Source organism: Eulemur rufifrons, chromosome 3 (genome assembly GCF_041146395.1).
Source record: "Eulemur rufifrons isolate Redbay chromosome 3, OSU_ERuf_1, whole genome shotgun sequence".
NCBI lineage: Eukaryota > Metazoa > Chordata > Mammalia > Primates > Lemuridae > Eulemur > Eulemur rufifrons.
The window spans coordinates 1,906,673-1,926,416 of NC_090985.1; the positions used below are offsets into that span (position 1 = coordinate 1,906,673).

The 19,744-nt window shown below is 48.9% G+C and overlaps 1 protein-coding gene across 1 annotated transcript; it reads right to left on the reverse strand.

Moving 5' to 3' along the window:
- Positions 1-1,731: 1,731 nt before the first annotated feature.
- Positions 1,732-11,895, reverse strand: MESD (mesoderm development LRP chaperone). The gene is made up of 3 exons (XM_069465633.1): positions 11,685-11,895; positions 4,598-4,830; positions 1,732-3,103 (listed from the first exon to the last, which is right to left on the reverse strand). The coding sequence occupies exons 1-3, from the start codon at positions 11,883-11,885 to the stop codon at positions 2,845-2,847; spliced, it is 693 nt and encodes a 230-aa protein (XP_069321734.1). The 5' UTR covers positions 11,886-11,895; the 3' UTR covers positions 1,732-2,844.
- Positions 11,896-19,744: the final 7,849 nt, after the last annotated feature.

Here is a 19,744-nt window from a genome sequence, read left to right on the forward strand (position 1 = left end):
ACAGACATGAAAAAGATGAAGACAAATTCATTAAAAACAACACATTTCTTCTGCTTATGAGTCTGCAGACAGGGCAAGGCTTTGGGGACAGCTGAACCCGGCTCCCCTGGGTGTCAGCTGGGACAGCTGCAAGGCTGAGGCTGGAAACGTTGAAATCCCACTCACTCGCCCGCGTCTGTGCCCGGGCGGGGAGACTCCGCAGCGGGGCTGGGACAGGCTGGGACAGGCAGGGCTCCCTGGGCATCTCTGCATCCATCTATGTGGACTCTGGACGTGGCCTCTCCAGGGTGTGGCTTCAGGGGAGCCGATCAAGACATAGTTTTTATTTTTTCATTATGTTTTTAAGACAGGGTCCCGCTGTGTTGCCTGGGCTAGAGTGCAGTGGTGTCATCACAGCTCACAGCAACCTCAAACTGCTGGGCTCAAGCATCCTCCTGCCTCAGCCTCCTGAGTAGCTGGGACTACAGGTGCACAGCACCATGCCCAGCTAATTTTTTAATTTTTTATAGGGACGGGGTCTTGCTATGTTGCCCAGGGTCTCAAACACCTGAACTCAATCGATCGTCCTGCCTCAGCCTCTCAAAGTGCTACGATTACAGGAATGAGCCACACGCTGGGGAAGATCTGGGTTTTTAGATCTATCAAATCGGCAGGTGTGAGGCCCAGTGCTGGGAAGGACAGGAGATGTACTGCTGGCAAGAGTAAGATGGCAAAACCACGTGGGAAAGCAACCTGGCAACACACACCGATGTTATGTTAAATTCTGTTTGTTCTAACAATTCCACTGCTAGGAATTTACCTTTCAGATATAAACAAAAGCTGACCAAAATATTTAGTACAAAAATGTTCACTGCAGCATTGAATATACTAGCAAAAAAGCTAAAAACCCGCGTGTCCATCCGCAGAGGCTATGCTGGTCAACAGCGGTTCAAACCTCACGGCCACCTGCTAATCGACCGCGCCACCACCGGTTACGGCCTCGGCTACTGGAACTCCGCCGGCTCACGCGCCACACCCACCGGTGCCCCTCCCGGTCACGTCTCCTTGCAGCCCGTGCAAACGGGACTGTCGTCACACCCACCCCACTGCAGCTTGACGTCCACCAGGGTACCCCGGATTTCCGCCACGCCCCACAGAGCCCTCACTTCTCCAGCCCCCCCCCCGCAGCCCCTCCCTCTGCACTTCCAGCCACAGGGCGCAGGCAAGCACTGTTTCCTGGCCTCTATTCCCCTCCCCCAGTCCTCAGGGAAGGCCTCTGGTCACCCCAAGGAGATACGATTCCACCAACCCAGCAGGGCAGGAGGATCACTCGAGGTCAGGAGTTTGAGACCAGCCTGAGCCAGGGCTCCACCAGGTGCGCCCCGCCTCTCGCGGTTGTGCCGGCTCCTCTCAAACGGCAGCTCTCGTCCCAGCTCTCCTCCTCTCCAGGCCGAGCTGCAGCCTCACATTCCCCCACACATGGGAACAAGATACACCCTTCGGCTCCAGCAAACTCACCCTGGGCCCAGGTCTGCTGAGGCCTAGCCACACAGGCTTGGTCCCTGAAGTGGGCGTGGCCTGGGGGCTGGGGACTGAAAGGCAGACGTCCCACCCAGGGCACTGAGAGTGCAGGGGTGCGGTTTGTCGGAGGAAATGTGAGCGGCTACTATAGTGCGGGGAGCAGATGCTACGAAGCCAAAACACACATCACTGTAAACCGGGAAATGTACTTTTTTGGGGGGAGGCGGGCAGGGAGATCAAACTGCTAACGCAGCTTCCAGTGGGACGAGGCACCGCAGCAGGGAGGGCTGCACTCCCTTTGCACCGTTCTTTAACACTGACATGTTCCAACCCTGTGCATGTGCTGTTTGTAATTTCTTAAAATCACAATTGGGTTTTTTCCAAAGAATTTTAGTTCTTAAAAGTGACACCTGTATATAAATGTTCCCTTAGTCACAGTAGGCTCCACAACACGTGAACAGCAAAATCAGACATTAATAGTAGCACATCATGTTAGTACCATACAAAACACCACAAATTTAGGCACTTTATCAAAGAAAAATGCTTAGAAGTAAATGAGGTTATCAAATCTTCTGCCACACCCTGCAGGGACACAGCTGATTCTGGAACCTACGAACCCTCGACACCAGCATTACTCTTTCCCAAATAAGGAAACAAAACAGGTTTTACTGACCACATAAAACCTGACAGGCACACACAAAGTTCTCTTCAACTGACAAGTGCGATTCAGGTCAAAGAAGTTCGAAGTGAACTGCTCAGGATTTCCAAGCGGTACTAGCTTCTGCTCTGCTCTGCCTGCAGAGACTCTGGGCCCACACACCCTGGCTTCCTGGGTTTACACATTTATGTATGTATATGGATGTGTATCTGGGTGCCAGAGCGCGCTGCAGGGCCACCATAGCACGTCCTGCCTCCACAGCAATGAAAATGATGTTTGCGGCACAAGAGTCTCATTCAATGCACAGTTCTAAAAACTTGTCTGATTAGAATCTGCTATCCTTTTAGTTAACAGAAAGTAAAAAGCACGCACACGGCAGGCCCCCCGCTCGGAGCGTGGAGGAAGGGCGTGGACCCTCGGTAGAGTCAGTGACTCGCCAAGTTTCAATGGGAAAAGTCCATGTAAGGTGTTTCCACAGTAAACATGAATGTCAGTGTCCACACCACTAATTAGAAAATCTCTGTCTTCTTCTTTGAAGGCTTCTAAATAGTAATTCTCGTACTGACAACGAGACAGACCACTTCTAGAAGAAATTAGAATGTATCCGGTGTGTGGTTCCTGTGCCCACCCCGCCCGAGCCCGGCAAGGGCTCCGTGTGTCCCTCTGCAGAGTGCCACGCTGCCCCCTCACAGGTCCTCCCTCCTGCGCCCGGCTCGATTGTCTTCCTTGGAAGCCCCGGGTCTCGGATCTCCTTCCTTCTTCTTTTTGTCCTTGTCTTGCTTTGTTTTATTTTTCTCTTTGCTTCCTCCTCCTTTGCCAGGGTACACCTGTCCCTCCAGAGTGACATCGGCACACCTGTCTTGACTGACCAAAAAGTCCTTGATCTCCCAGGCGTAGCTCCCGTCACGCAGCATGAAGATGGCGCGGTCTGATCCCACGATGAACCTGGAGAGAGACGCGGTCACAGTTAGCACACGCTAGGCAGGGGCTCACAGGTCAGAGCCATTCTGTGGCTCACCAGGAAGAACAGTTCATCTCACATGCTACATGAATACAGAACAAAACGCTGCATTCTCCAAGGCCTAGTAGCTACTGATACCAAATGTTTGAAAACAGTAACTCACCGAACTATTAAACACCCAGCTCAGATCAACATGCACAGATGTTGGCTGTTCCTCTGTGGTATAAATGGACGCTCATGTTAAAAGAGAACATTGGGAAAAGCTCTTCAGGAAACTGCAGAGAAAGCACAGGGGCCACTGCCGGGGAGGCGAGGAGGCGGCTTCCATTCGTATCTGTTTTATATTCTAAAGTGTCCAGTTAAAGTTTTATGCAGCAAGACTCATGCTGATAAAGGTGGAAAACCACTGCCTTGGAGTGGGGGGTCATGATAAGAGGCCCTTGAAGAGCTCAAGAAGACACTCGGCTACTGCACAGAAAAATCCTAACCCCAGAGGTTAACAGCAAGCAGGCTCGTCCACACTCGACAGATGCCAAGGAGCAAAGAGGAAGAGACTGGGGTCTGGGTGGACCGCTAGGTGGCCAGTGGGCACGACTCCTCTGTTCCTGAGGGACCACACCACACTGTCACCCTCCCATTTATAACATTCCCACCACTCCACTGAGTGGTATTTCCAAACCACCAAGACCTGTATTTGTTCTTTTTAAGTGCCTATTTAACACAGTGACTGCCACACTAGAAGAAAAAATTTCTCCTTGGGGCCACAGTGTTTTATTATAAAATAGAACAAAAACTTGGAAAACAAAAGGAACTTTTTTATTTTAATGAAAAATTTGTTATTGACTTCTATTCATTTAATCCACGTTTTTAGAATTAAATTATCAATATTAATTGTAACAATAAGAACATTAACAAATGACATTTTCATGAGCCACCTGCAGGGTTTTGCCCAGATTTTGCTTCACAAGGCCCCAGATTCAAAACTGGTGTGAGTTAAATACAACTCACATGGCAGTTACTGTGTTAAGCTAATGAAAGCATTCTGCTGGCCTTAACATGTGTCTCAGGACCATACTGAGCCGTGAAAACTGGGCCCCTGACAGATGGCATTAAACAAGTTATCCGTTGAGAGTATGGTCCAGACTTTACGTGTGAACACAGCTATACACACAAGCATTCTCCACTGAGCAGAAACTTCTAAAGGAAGCAAACTGTCACTAATTTGTCCCTCCAAGGCTATGCTAGACAACCTTTTATTCATGAAATAAAAGCTAAAGATATAAAGATAAATAAAACTTCAGGAGCAAATCAGATAATAAAAACAAACTTACTGGCTTTGACCAATAATGAATGCTCTTCTCTAAAGGGAAAAAGTTAAATAAACCAATTAAAAGCAGCTACGGCAGGGAAGGCCCAGGCCCAGGCAGGCGCTGCCAGGGAGGACGCCTGCCGTGGCCACAGCCGAGTGGCAGCGTTACCTCTGGACGTCGTAGTTGGCGTTGAACAGACTGCCCTGCCAGAGGCTCGTGACCTCCTCCGTCTCCTTCTCGGTGGGGCTTCCCGATACAGTGACAAACATCATGAGCGTCTTCCCCTTTTTGGTCATTTTCAGTATGCTTTCAGGCTTGCCCGGGTCTATCTTTGAGAAGTCGACAGGTGCAGGGGGTCTCTTGTGCTCCGGAAGGTCTCCTTCTTCTATGTCATCGTCTTTCTGTCAGGGTGGGGGGAAAGCATCAAACTTGTCATCAGAAACTTGTTTCTCAACTGCCACAGGCGAAAACGTCTGCATACGGTAGCAGGTGCAGGTACACGACCTAAGTTGTAATGGAAACAGGAAAACTCAGGGTTTTCCTCCTCTACTTGACTTTCAAGCAAAGCCTAAGTTGCAGGCAGCGCTACCACCCCCCACTCCAGGTCCCCAAACACAGGGGACACAGCGGGATGGGTTTCTAGAGCTTTTTCACTCTCAAAGAGTCTGCTCAATATGGCGGATTGTAAAAATGGCCACACTGTGGTAAGGTCACACAATGTAACACTTCACAGCAACGCAGAACAAACACTGATACACGCAACAAGTCTCAAAAATACTGAGTGACAGAAGTCAGCCACGAAATCAGATACACAATTCCATTTACTTAAAGTTAAGAATAGGCAAAACCAGTCTAGGGTGACAGAAGCTGGAACAGTGGCTGCCTATGGGGGACTAGGAGGAGGGGCTGGCTGAGAAAGGACACGAGAACTTTTCTGGGGCGCTAGAAATAGTGCACATTTTGACAGGGACGTGGATTACACAGATGTATCCATTTGTCAAAACTCACTGTGCTGTACACTTAAAGCCTGCTCCCATGATTCACTAGGAGGACCAAAAAAAAGTGCATTTGAGACGTATCCATTCACCTAAATAGCAAGCACTGTACAAAAACATCCCATTCCAGTTAGCAGGTCTGCTTTCTTCAGTGGTATGAGCTAGTGATTCTGACGCTATCTTCTGTGACAGCGAGGCTTGAGCCAAGGAGTAAATATTTTGAGGATGAGAGCCAGGTTCCTCGCTTTTGAGAAGAAAGTTACAAATATGAGAGGGGGAAGAATGTACCCTGTAGTATGAGGCCAAAATTGTAGGCATCAGGACAAAACTCATGGTTTTTAATAGATTAATAGACAGGTAGAGAGATAAAACATTTAAAAGAACCTGGGTTTCTGGGGGAAAAAGGCTAATTAGAGCAAGGACTATAGACAATGAGCCCAGAATATCTTCTTGCATCACAAAGTGAGAAAGTGCTCAAAGAATCGTGGAGCAGGCTGGGTATGGTGGCTCACCCTTGTAATCCCAGCACTTTGGGAGGCAGGAGGATCACTTGAGGCCAGGAGTTCAAGACCAGCCTGGGTAACATAGAGAGACCCAGTTTCCTCAAAAAATTTAAAAACTAAAAAAATTAGCTGGGTGTGGTGGCATGTGCCATAAGTCCCAGCTACTCTGGAGGCTGAGGCAGGAGGATCGCTTAAGCCCAGGGTTCAAGGCTACAATGAGCTATGTTGACACCAGCACTCAGCCTGGGTGACAGAGCAAGATCCTGTCTTTGAAAAGAAAAAGAAAAAAGGAATCATGTAATATGTCAAAATGACAGAGAAGCCAACTTGAAGCAGCTCTCTTGGGCTGAATCTGGAATAATCTGAACATCAAAATAAATAGTAGTAATGACTTATAATCCCCCAAATAAAATAAGAGCCATGGAATCCATACTAATATAAACAAATGAATAAATTACTAACAGCAGAATACCAGCCAATAAAGAGAATACAGATGGACAGATAAAAAATATTTCAAAGAATCACGGAACCAGGTTCCTTGGAGCAAAGCCTAACTTGAGCAACAGAAAGACATGAAGTACTGATGCCACAACACGGAGGAGCCTTGAACACATGCTTGACACCAGACACGAAAGACACACGTTCTACGATTCTCTTTATAGGAAATGTCCGGAATAAACACATCTGTTGAGACAGAAAGTATGTGTTAGTCATTCGGGCTGCCGGGGGTTTGGGAGAAAAAGGGGGAGGGCTGATGGAGGGTTTCTTTTTGGTTTGATAAAAACATGCTAAAATTGATTGCGATGATGGCTGCACAGCTCGCTGAACACACTAAAAACCACTGAAATGTACACTCCGAATGTGTGAACTGCACATGGCATGTGAATTCTACCTCAATAAAGCTGTTAACAAAAAACCCAACCTCAGATGGAACAAAAAGCCCCCACGTCACACTTCCTTGGTCCTCTTGACAAACCTCTGACGGGCCAAGGCTTAGGACACCAGTAACAATGTACAATATGAAAATATTTTTAATAAGAAGCGAGAACAGAGAATTCTACAGCAGCCCTGGAAGAGGAGCCTCACCGATGTGAGCCCGGGGACCGGCGCCAGGCCACACACCAGCTGTGTGACCCTGGAGAAGGCCCACACTCCTGGAGGCCTGTCTGCTCATCCAGAGCGAGGATCTTGGAGGCTCCTGGAGTGCGATCACAGGTCACACAGCAACTTTCTCAACCCTGCCCCCTCTCAACCGACCTGTTTCTCCCTCATTTTGCTTTGAAAGAGCCGCTGGCCGGGACTCGCAGACAGGTAGGCGGCCTGTGCTGTCAGAGGGACTGGGGTTCAGCCCCCGGCTCCGCCACTGTGTGGCCCTGGGTACGTCCCTCAGCACCCCTGAAAACAGCCTTCCTTGCCTACCGTGGGAAGGTGGGGTGATGGTGCCCCTCTCCTGAGACTGGGGACTGAATGACTTAAAGGCCAGCAGGGCTCAGTGCTGGACACGCTGCTGTCACTCTGCTCGCTCATTAGGCCCCTGCAGTCTGGCCTCCGTCACCCCACGGAAATTACACTCTCAGAGCCACCCAGGAGCTCCTAGTTGCCAAATTCACAGGCGGTTTCTGTTTTCATCCCGTCCTGCTTCTCCGTAACATCTGCTATGGTCTCGTCAAAACACTCCAAGACTTCTCTTTGGTTCAATGTCCTTTGTTTTTCAAACTGATTTCACTAATGATCATGAAATTAACTCAGCAGGTCACAGGCAGCATTTCTTTTTTAATGAAAATATAATTAAATGATCATAAGTCTAGTGCATACAGTATGGGTAAAAACTGTTCCAAGAAACTTTAATTTCCATCTTATAGGTCTTCGTGTGTGTTTCAGTTATAGAAAAAAACAATTGGAAAACAGCACCCGAATGAGCCTGCAGCATGTTATGTTAAGTGAAATAGGCCAGGCACAGAAAGACAAATGCCACATATTCTCACCCATATGTGGGACCTAAAAAAGTTGTGCTCACAGAAGTAGAGAATAGAGCTGTGGTTACTGGGGGCTGGGAAGGGGAGGAGAGAGGGACAGGAGAGGACGGTTAACAGACACAAAATTACAGCTAGGTAGGAGGGATAAGTCCTAGTGGTCTGTAGGGTCACTACAGTTAATAATTTATCATATATTTTCAAACAGCTACAACAGAATTTTGAATGTTCTCAACACAAAGAAATGATAAATGTTTGAGGTGACAGATATGCTAATTATTCTAAATTGATCATTATACCTTGTGTATACTTATGTATCAAAATACCACTCTGTACCCCATAAATATATACAATTATTATGTGTTAATTAAAATATGAAAAAAATAGTGCCCTAGATGTAGGTAACTATTGGGTTCTACTCTTGGTGCCATTGCATTGCTGAGTAATCTAATCTGTTCTTATCACTTTCTCTGTGCTGAAAACAATCCAATTCTTACCCCCAGGCAGGGCTGGGACCTGGGCCACCAAGCCAGGCCCTGCCCTGACCCAGCCCCAGCCCCAGCCTTAACTCCGGGCCAGTCTTGCATTTTCAACTGGCTTAACTTCCCCAGAGCTGTCTGCCAAGGTCAACAGCTACAAAGCTGAGCCCCCCTTTCTGCAAATCCTTTTCTTCCTCCTGTGGTCCTTGATGCTAACTACCACCTACTGAGTAGCCACTACCTCAAAGACACTTTTCAGACATTATCTCCATCCTTCAGAACAATCCTACTTGGTCTTCAATTAATATACGAGGAAGATGAGGCTCAGAGAGGGTAAACACGATAATTTACTCAATTTACTCACATGCTAGAAAAGATAACAATGAAGTGCAAACCCACATTGCTGGCTCCAAATTCCCCCACCTGCCCCTTCCCATCACACCTGGTTAGCATAACGTAAAATGAAATAACCACCTCTGGTTGTTTTTCTGCGCCAGCTCGGACTCAGCATTAGTTCTAACACAACGAGAAAGTTCCTAACTTCTTTCCACACATGCGAGGTACAGCCTGCCATGGAAGCTCTGATTCTCAGGCGGGAAGGATTGGGGTATGGATTTAGGGATTGCCCCTGGGGGAGGAAGAAGTGCTCGCTACAAAAAAGCACCCACAGAGATGGAGACGCTCTCCCACAGGAACTCACTGCCACGGGGGAGGGGTGCTCACATGGGTGCACTGTCCACAGGATCAGCTCATTTAGTCTGCACGGCACCCTGCAAGCCGGGATGTGAACGGAGTGTCCAACAACTGGCTGGGTCCAAACTCTGCCCTTCACTACATATGCCGTAACCCTCCTGTTCACACACTCAAACAACTACCAAGTCCTGCTAAGAGCATAAGATCTCTCACATTTCTCCCTTCCACTCCAATCCTGCAGCTTCTAGCTTAAACCAGGTCTTCCTCATCTTTCATTTGTGCTTCTGTTCACCAATGAGCAGGGCACTGCAGTAAAACGATTCAAAGAACTGACTCTAAAGTCAAGTGATGGAATTGTGAAACTCAGCTGGCTTGCTGTGTGGCCTGGAGCAAGTTATTTACCCTCTCTGTGCCTTAATGTCATTTAGAAAACAGGGATAAGTGCCTCCCTCGTAGATGGGGTAAAGGGATTAAATGAGATAACGTATTTTCTAGGCCTTCAGATTCTCTGCCATGAAGGTAATGCAGTAACCCAGGGATGCTTAACAGCTGCCAAATGAAAACAGGAAGAGCAAAAAATCCCTTCTGTGCTACGATTTCAGCCATAAAAAACAGGTCTTCCCGTGGTATGGCACTCAAACAAGTGGGCATGTTTTGAAACAAGGTTATAAACATTCCAGTATGGAATATTTGGGCAACACAATTTTCATACTCATGAGGCCAACATATGTCCTAAATAAAGTATGGACCCCGTAGCATTTAAGGCCTGGTTCCCACCAACCTTTCCACCCTCACTTCTCACTACTTTGCTTCAGACAGTCTGTTCCAGCTGACCCAAATTATTCAGCATAGCTAATGACTACTGAGTTGTACTGACCTAGGTTCTTTCCACGTTCTCAGTTAATCCTTGTAACTACTTTGAGGTGGGTACTACTAACACCTCTGTTTCACAGATGAAGAAACTAAGGCACAGAGTTCTTTGCTAGTCCAAATCCACAAGTTTAAGTGGTTTGAACCCAGGCACTGCAATTCCAGCACCTGGGCTGTTAACCTCCGTGCTCTTCGGCCCCGTTCCCAGGCCTCATCCTCAGCTCACGTGTGAGAGGTGCCTTTCTCCCACATTTTCCTCGGCCTGTCTGAAGTGCCATTTCCCTTCTGAAGCCCTTGAGATTTCCACAGCACTCAGCAATTTCTACTTTGTATTATGGTTTTTGTTTTTGAGACAAAGTCTCAATCCATTGTCCTGGGTAGAGTGCAGTGGTGTCATCACAGCTCACTGCAACCTCGAACTCCTGGGCTCAAGCGATCCCCCTACCTCAGCCTCCCGAGGAGCTGGGACTACAGGTGCGTGCATACCACCACGCCCAGCTACGTATTAGGGTTATTTTAATTATCTACTGTTCCTAATGGAGTTCTTGTTCATCTCTGCAACACCCTCTTCACCTGGCTCAGGGTCTAAGTATTTACAGGGTAGGACTTCTCATAAGATGATGTTCTCACTCTGGCAGACCAAAAACAGACAGGGAGATTGCAAGGGAGATGGAGGACGAATGGGCAAGTTCCCTCTTCACGGCAAATCTTCCCCAATCTTTCCATCAGCTGCTGATAAAACACATGAAAACACAAGCCTGCTTTCTTCTAGTCAAATGCATCAGGGGGTATTTTAAACTCATGCCTTGAGGTCTTTAGCCCCTCCCCACAACACACAGAGAGATAATTACAAAATAACAAAACATCAGTGTTGTAAGAAATCTTAGGTCTCATCCAGTAAAACCTCCTCATTTTGCAGATAAGGAAACAAGCCCAGAAAGGAGAAAGGACCTGCCCAAGGTGACACCACTGTTCAAATCAGCCAGGACAGTATAACCACCTTGGGAAGGGAAAAGGGCAGCAACGTGGTTTTGGTCTTGTGAACTTTCCCTTAAAAGCTGATTACACAGTCCCTGAAATTGCACACACTACAGCATCCAAGTCACAAACCAGAAGTGTAAGTTCTATCTTAGCCACTAGCCTTAGCCACTTATCCTCCCCCCCCCCCAATAAAATAAATCCATCCACAAAACTACAAAATTCCCAGCAGGGATATACACCAAATTGGGAAGTCTGAAATCCTACTGACTTAGAAGACAAGAGAACCAGCAAAGCTGAGATAACCTCTGGGAAGACCCGTCCTGCAACCCGCTCACCCGGCCACCCACCAAGACAAAGGGGAGAGGAGGAAACGCTCCTCAGGGGAGCAGGGAAGGTCTCCTCCGCCCGAGGGCTCAGCGACCCCCGGGTTGACGCAGAGGCCACCTGGGCCCTGGGGGACAGCGGGGCGGAGGTGCTGCCCGTGACAGGAGTGGCCCGCGGGGCGGTGGCAGGTGGAAGAGGACACTGGGACGAGAGGGCTGGGGAGAGGGTCGGCGGGTCGTGAGGGGTCAGAGGGGACTCGGAGGATCGGGGGGGACGTGAGGGGTCAGCGGGGACACGGAGGGTCGGCGGGGCGTGAGGGATTCAGTAAGTAAGGACTTGGCGGAGCAGCGAGGTTAGGGGTCAGAGGGCCTGAGACGGGACGGGCAGGTCAGCGGGAGCAGGGTTGGGGACAGAGCAGAGCTGGGGCGCGCACCGACCTCCCACTGTTCCAGAAGCCGCGCCATGTCCGCGTCATTGTAGTCGCGAATGTCCTTCTTCTTCTTCCGGGGCGGGGGGACAGCCTCGCCAGGCGTCCCGGCCGGGCCCTCGGCCGCGCAGGCCCCGCGCGGCGGCAGCAGCAGCAGGTCGGAGGCGCAGAGCAGCAGCAGGGCCGCGCGCGCCCAGACGGAGGCCGCCATCTTCGCCGGGTCCCCGCCACGCCGGCCCCGCCGCGCACGCGCCCCGGGCCCGCCCCGCGGGCGCTGACTTCCGTGGCCCCGCCCCTCCTCTGGAAGCCCCGCCCCTCCTCTGGAAGCCCCGCCCCGCGGTCCGCCCGGGCTGGGTCCGTCCCAGTTTCCGTCTCCGGAACGTACAGGCCGGGTCCCGAGCACCCCCGGGCCCTGCAGGGACCGCCAGCAGCTCCCGCGAGACCTGCTTCTCGCCTGCGAACTGCCCCGAAGCGGGGAGTGGCGCGGCCTCGGCCCCGCGCCCCGCGGCTGCCTCTGCGGACGGCGGAAGCCCGCGCGTGGCCCGGACGGCGACGTGTCCGAAAGTCCGAGACGGGTCGGGCTCGGGATTCACTTCAACCAACTTTCAGTATCGCCGTCGTCGCCAAAACTCCGAAATTTTTAAGTCACTGTCGTTCATTTTTTAAAAATAGCTTCAGTGTTTGATTCCAACCAACACTGGAGGCTCTAATGATCCTTCACGAGGATGAATCGCGCTGGTTTTAAGATTCCACGAGTTGGGAATGGCTGGGCAGCGATGTCGTCTCGTTGTTAATTACATGAGCAGACATGGTGGCTCCTCAGCCATCTGGTACCCAGCCTCTTTCTTATCCTGCTCCCTTGTACTGGCCTGTGGCTTCCATCCTCAGGGTCACCGTAAGTTCCAGGATGGCTACTGGAGCTCCAGCCATTGAGATGACATTCCACCAGAGGAAAGCAGGCCGGCCAAACAGAGCACACCTTCCAAATGGAGTCAACTTTTAAGCAGCCTACTTGAACATTGCACACACTTCTGTTTACATCTCATTGGCTGAAGCCTGGCCCTCCAAGGGAGGCTGAGAACTTGTCTCCTAGCTGTGTACATTGTCACCTCAAGTAAAATTGGGATTCTGTTATCAAGGGGAAAAAAAAAAGTGGAGGTTGAGTAAGCAACTAGCCAGCAATGTCTGCCTTCCTTCATTCTTAGGAGGAACGCAGTTTAAATTGTCTCCCCCCCCCCCCCCCCCGTAGTAGTTGATAGTCTACACATTAATGCATGCATCTCTATGTAAACACCCTATGCTATGACATTTCCTATTGACATTGAACAGAAACAACTCATAAGGTTTTTTTTTCCCCTGAAATCATAGGGGAAATGTCATAAGCTTTCTCCCCGGAGCACACTGCTCCACCCAGTGGCTTGGAGCCCTATCCTGGTGCAGTCATACTAAAAAACATGCACAGCTGTGGCTGATCATGTGCTCTGTTGGGAGGGGTCACCCCGGTAACTCATTTGCCAGCTTCCAAGTTAAGGGGCAAAAGTGCTGAGATTCTTGGCCACAGTAACTAGTTATAGATTATAAAAGTCATTGAGAGTTTTACAGAAATTGTTGGGATTGTGTAAAAAGTCCCAGGGCTACTGACTTTCATCTAAGCAGGAAATCAATTTAGCATATAATCCACTGATGTGAAAACATCTGGATCGATTGCAGTTTCAACATTTTGATATTTGACACTTATTTTGGTATTTGGGACTTCACTCTAGAGGAATTTATTTACTAAGGACCTGCTGTTTATCAAGAACGAGGTGAGACACTGACGGAAAGATTAATATAACAGAATTCCTGCTTTTGGACTAGCAGAGAAGATAAGTAGCCAGTAAACTTCATGCAGATTATGGGAGACCAGGGCCTGAAGGGACGATCATATCCCTATTTTAAGTAAGAGGAAACCCTCATTTTGGAATTACATAACTGGTCTGAGGCCACATAGCTAGTGCGGCAGCAAGGCACGAATGTGAGCCCAGGTGTACTGGACAACGAGGTCCAGTCTTCCCTAGTGCCTTTCTTCCATCCTGGCACCATCTAGGCTCATCAGTGAGGCACTCTGGATAGTGAGACTGGGAGCCATGTGGAAAATGGATTGAAAAGAGTCTAGAGCCAGGAGCAGTGAGATGGGAAAAGAGTCTGAACCAGGTCTGAAGCAGTGCAGTGTAGGGCTGGGGAAGAGAGGAAAGAAGTGAAAGAGACTGGTCACAGCCTAAATGAAGCCACTAGCCTCTCTTTGCCCTGGGGTTACTACTAACCCCACCGCTAAGTGGTTCAGTGACTGTGTATGGTAACATTGAATCTCAGATCTAATTAGTGCCCTAACCCGAGCTCCTGGCATGCATCATTCCACAACAGAGGACAGTAAAGCAAGACTTTCTGGCACTATTTGGAATCAGGCAGGGGTGATACTCAAGATGTTGAAAAACTGGAATAGCACAATTACCAATTAATCAGAACTGAGGCCTGTGACCTGAAGGGTAGTCCCTGTTACGCCAAACCTGAACCCTTTAATGACAAAACCGTGGGAAGGTATGGGAGGAGGGGTCTGGGAGTGGAGCTGAGGTAGGAATGGGGGAGGCAATGACTATTTACCAATTTTGGACTTTTGCTGCTTTTTAGTCTAATGCAAGAACAGGCACTGCATACTTTCTAGGTTTTATGTGCCCCTAAATTTACAGTCTTTAAAATTTTTAATTACATAGAAAGACATGAATCATTTGCTTTAGTTGTTAACTTTTTGTTGCAACTAACTGGTTGGTTGCCTTTTGATTACAATTTCACATTTTCAGTAGAGAATGTGATTGGCCCAGCCTGGGGCAGGTGTCCGGTCCTGGTCATCACCACCCTTATCTGTGAACAGGAAGGCAGGACTCATAGAGATAAACGTAACAATTAAAACTTGCGTTTGCCAAACACCATGAAAAAAAGCTAAAAGGCAATAAATTGGGAGAAAAACTACAACATGGTTTATACAAAAATAGCTTACAAGTCAGAAAGAAAAAGATGAACACCTCAGTGAAAAATGGGACTGGCTATAAATAAGTACAAATATAGAATGAATATAAATGAATAAATATAAATAGAATAAATATTAAAGGCCAATTCTATGACACACACAAAAAGACCAGAATCTCTCTAGGTATCAAAAAACTGCACATTCAAACAAGGTTCATTGTTTACCTATCAGTTGTTCTTGTATAAAAATAAAGGCAGTACATCCTTGGCAAGGCTGAAGAAATAGGCCTTCTCATTCACTTCCGGGAAGTAGAGTTTTTCTGCATGAAAATTAGGTGAAATATATCAAAACCCCCCAAAATGTGCACAATCTGATTAGCAATTCCACTTCCAAGTACTGACTCTGAGGAAATAGACAATGAAAATAATAGAAATGACAGTAACATTGAGCACTGAGGATGTGGCAGGCGCTCTTCCAAACACTTTAGATGTGTTTCTTCATTTACCCCTTGTAACAATCCTACCTAACACTCTCCATAAGAGGGAAGACAGGAACCACACAAGTGTTTCAAAAATAGCAGACTGTATCCTGTTGTATATTGGTTTTGGAAGGAAAAATAATAAAATAATGTATTAAAAAATAGCGGACTGTAAAACCTATATTTACAGACTGCAAGATATAGTCCACTCACACAATGGAAAACAAAGCAATCATTACATATGATGAGCTATCACAGATGTGTATTTGTTGCTACTAAAGATGTTCACTTTATATTATTAAATGATAAAAATGATATTAAAGTTATATAGATATGTATATTTATGTATAGGAAAATAGCTGCAAATATGTATATAATGGCTATCTCTAAGCAGTGAGATTTCAAATTATTTTAACCTTTTCTCTATATTTTCTATTTTTCTCGACATATATATCAGTTGTGTTTTAAATGGGAAAGACGCACAAACACGCTGATGCTCACAGAATTTGTGTGCACAGAAAAACAAACCAGAGGGACATTGCTCCACAGGGAAGGTACATTAGGGCAAAGAACGCCCCCATCCACCACCGGGTGGCACTGTACATAAAATGCAGCTTGGTGTTGGCCCAGTCTGAGGTGCTGTGTAAAAGTTGGTATCAAAACCCAGAGAGTGCCCTGCTCGGTGGCTCACGCCTGTAATCTCAGCACTCTGGGAGGCCGAGGCGGGAGTATCACTTGAGGTCACAAGTTCAAGACCAGCCTGAGCAAGAGCGAGACCCCCATCTCTTAAAAAAAAAAAATCAGAGTGCTTACAATGGAATATTATTCAGCCTTAAAAGGTAAGGAAATTCTATTGCACTCCAGCCTGGGTGACAGAGTGAGACCCTGTCTAGTTAAAAAAAAAAAAAAAAAAGGAAATTCTGACACACTACAACCATAAAGCCATTATACTCAGTGAAATAAACCAGATACAAACGGACAAATACCGTATGATTCCACTTGCATGAGGTCCCTCCAGCAGTCAGACCCACAGAGGAGAAGGGTGGTTGCCAGGGCTGGGGTACGGGGGTGGATGGGGAGCTGTTGCTAACAGGGACAGAGTTTCGGTTGGGAAGATGACAAATTTCTAGAGCTAGACGGTGGTGATGGTTCCACAACAATATACTTAATACCACTGAGCTGTATACTTAAAAGTGGTTAAGATGGTACATTTCATATTTTACCACAATTTAAAAAACAAAAACAAAGCAGAGTGCCCATACTTTTCTCTGCACCTTCTAAAACAGGCGGAAAAGGGAGAGGATGTTTCCCCAATCCTACCCACCCCAGCTTCGTCAGTTCCACCTTTGCCTGCCCAAGTCCTCACTCAGTTCTGTCTGCATCCTGCTCACTCACTTATCAAATGCCTGCTCTGCACCGGCCTTGGGCCAGCGCCAAAGATGCCCTCTGCAGGGGCCGGGCCACGGTCTGCACAGCCCCAGCCCCCTCCCGTCCACTCCGTTTACCTTCCCCCAGCCCATCCTCAGTCCACACGTTTTCAGCATTCTTCTCTCACGCAACATCCATTTTAATAAAAAATATTGTCTTAGTCCGTTCATGCATTATAACAAAGTACTGTAGACAGGGTAATTTACAAATTAACAGAAATCTATTGCTTACAGTTCTGGAGGCTGGGAAGTCCAAGATCAAGCTGTCAAAGATCTGTGCCTGGTGAGGGTCCATTTCTTGTAGGTGACACCTTGTTGCGGCATCCTCACATGACCCAAGGACCAAAGGAAGAGGTGAACCGTCCCCTCACACCTCTTTCATAAGGTCACTAATCCCATCCATGAAAGCTCCCCTGTCACGATTTAACCACCTCCTAAAGGCCTCACCTCTTAATACCATCACGCTGGCGACTAAGTTTCAACATATGAACTTGGGGGGTTAGACCACAGCAAATACCTTGTGCAAGACTTTGGTTCACATTTATTTTAATTTTAAAAGAGGGTCCGAACAGGTAATAGGTGGAGTTTTCTAAAAAAAAAAAAACCCTTACTCCAGTGACTCTAGGGTCAGACACAAACACGCCCTCCTCTATTAATCAAATTAGACTAAAATATGCTACAGCAGCAAATAACGCTCAAATCTCAATGGTTTGACACAACAAAAGTTTATTCTGTGCTTGTTACCCAATACAGGTCAAGAGAGAGTCACTCCACGGTCACCTCGGCTTACGGGTTCCCCAAACTGCAGTCTCCTGCAGTTACAGCAGGGTAAGAGAAAGGGCAGAGAACTATGGATTGGCTTTTCACAGCTGGCCTGGGAGTAACACACATTTCACAGCTGAGGACAAATCACGGGGCCCTGCCCACCTGCAACTAACATGTTTGGTGGCTGCACTGTCTCCGCTGTGATTTCTTTACCATACCCAAGCTGAAACTGGGACTCCTTGTTTGTGAATCCGCCGCCCTCCCTGGGCTCTCATGTTCAGGAGTGCAGGCCTCAGGGTGCTATGGAACGTTGGCGTCCAGCACACCCAGGTGCACAGCGTTTGTGGAGTGAATGAACAACGGCAGAAAGTCAAGGTGAATCTAAAGGAAGTCGGAGGTACTACCTGGAAGGGTCAGTTTAGGAGGAGCTGCCCTCTGCAAAAAAAGAAGCAGAGAAGGCCAAGAAAACAATCCTACCAATTTTTCTTTTTCTTTTCTTTCTTTCTTTTTTTTTTTTTTTTTGAGTCCACAGCAGTAGTGGCAAATCCTACCAATTTTTAAAGCTAAACCAAACCTCACTGCATAGAATGCGACAGTCTGTGTGTAGCACAGCTCACTGTCGGGGTGGGTTCCAGCAACAGTAACAAAACAAACCGCATGTACAGAAGAAAGGAAAATACGACTCCAGGGGCACCACATGGCTTTGGATAAAAATCCCGATCCCAGAGCAGTTTCCTGAATAAACTGGGCGTAGAGGAAAGGTTTGACTTCTCCCTCAATAGTAAGTTTTTGGAGCTCAGAAAGACCAGGATGCAATTTCTAGGTTACCATGGAAGGAGCCTGATTACCCGACTGTCTTCCCTTGTAGGATAAAGGGGATTAGCCCTACAGAATCACCGCCTGTTTCCAAAGTTGTCAGTTTTATCGACCTCTGCAAAATATTATAAGTGGGTTCATCTAGATTCCAGAAGATATCTAAGGACACTTTCCGCTGTAAGTAGGGTGACATTCCTGGTTAATGTATTAATGGCATGTCTCACAGTTCACTCTTAAAACTGTTTGGGTTTGGACAATAAATTGCAATTCATCCTAGTTATAAGTAACAATTATAACTGGCTGGGAAAAGGTGACCTGGGGTCCTAGGAAGGGACAGAGGAACAAACACGTGGCTGAGCCACCAGCTTGTGTGGGGCTGGGCACCTACCTGGAGGGCCTGTTTGAAGACTAAGAGACCGGGCACTTTGCTGGGAGGAAGCCCAGGTGTTCCAACCAACCACTTCCTGAAGGACAAGCTGGTGGGGGGGCGGGGTGGTCCTCGCCCAGCCACCTGCTGTCTTCCCGCCCAGCAGGTTCCCGATGGAATGATGATATTTGCTCCAAATGCCGTCTCTCTTACTCAACCGTGGTCGCTGTTACTCCGTATGAAAACGAAGAAGTAGAAGTGACTAGGGGGCAAACGGTGCTGGTCAAAGCTCATAGCAATTCTAACAGCAACCCTTTACGAGTGACGCAGCCAGTGCAGTGCCCGATTTCGAGAAGGGAAAGCGGGGTACTCCGGAGAGAGAACTTGGAGGAGGTCACAGCTCCCCACTCGAGGGGGAAGAGTGACCCGGGACCTGGTCAGGCCCGCGATAACCGCATAAGGTGTGCTTCAAGTGAGGGAGCGGCGCGCACCTGGCCCCACCCCGGGACCCCGCATCCAGGACTCCTTTCCTGTCTCCGTGTCGCCGGCCGCCCTCAGCAACCCGCGGTGGAGAGGACCAGGCACAACAAAGGGCAGAGGAAGCGCCTGGAAGACCGGTCCAAGTCCTGCGACCCGAGAACAGGCCCCCATCAAGTCACCGGGGAATGGCACCGAGTGTCCTTCTCCCTTCGGCCCGGAGGGCGGGTCACCTTTCAGATTTGCTCCCTCGCGGGGAGGAGGCGGAGAGTCCCCCGGGCCGGCCGGGAGCTTACGTAAGGCCAACGTGGGCTGCGCCCGGGTCCCCTCGGTGCGCGCGGAGCCCCCAGCCCGGGCGGGCCTGCCCCGGCCCAGTCCCCCGGCTCGGACAGGGGCGGCGGGGAGGCCGGCCCGCGGCCCGCGGCGCGCTGGGCGGCGGCGCCCTCGCAGCCCCGGCTTCCCGGGGGAGGAGCAGCGCATCGCGCAAGCATCCGGGAGCGGCGCAGGGGGCGGGAGGAAGGGCGAGAGGAGGAAGCGGGATTTAAACGAGAGGCGGTGACGCCACACAAAAGGCTTCTATAGGCTCCGGGCGGCGGCGGCGAGCCGGGCGCGGCGCGGACGGGAAGAGGGAAGCGGAGCCGAGCCGCGCGGAGGAAGCGGCGCTTTCCCGGGCCTGCCGCCCCCCGCCCTTCCTCTCGGTTCCTCCCGCGCGCTCGGAAGTTGGTGCTGCTGAAAA

What these genes read in the sequence shown, in the direction of transcription:
- MESD (XM_069465633.1), bottom strand. Translation starts at nt 11,885, where the DNA reads ATGGCGGCCTCCGTCTGGGCGCGCGCGGCCCTGCTGCTGCTCTGCGCC. An exon ending in GGCTTCTGGAACAGTGGGAG is followed by an intron (nt 4,831 to 11,684) that starts GTCGGTGCGCGC and finishes CCACCCTGACAG; the next exon opens with AAAGACGATGACATAGAAGA. An exon ending in GCCAACTACGACGTCCAGAG is followed by an intron (nt 3,104 to 4,597) that starts GTAACGCTGCCA and finishes GTCTCTCTCCAG; the next exon opens with GTTCATCGTGGGATCAGACC.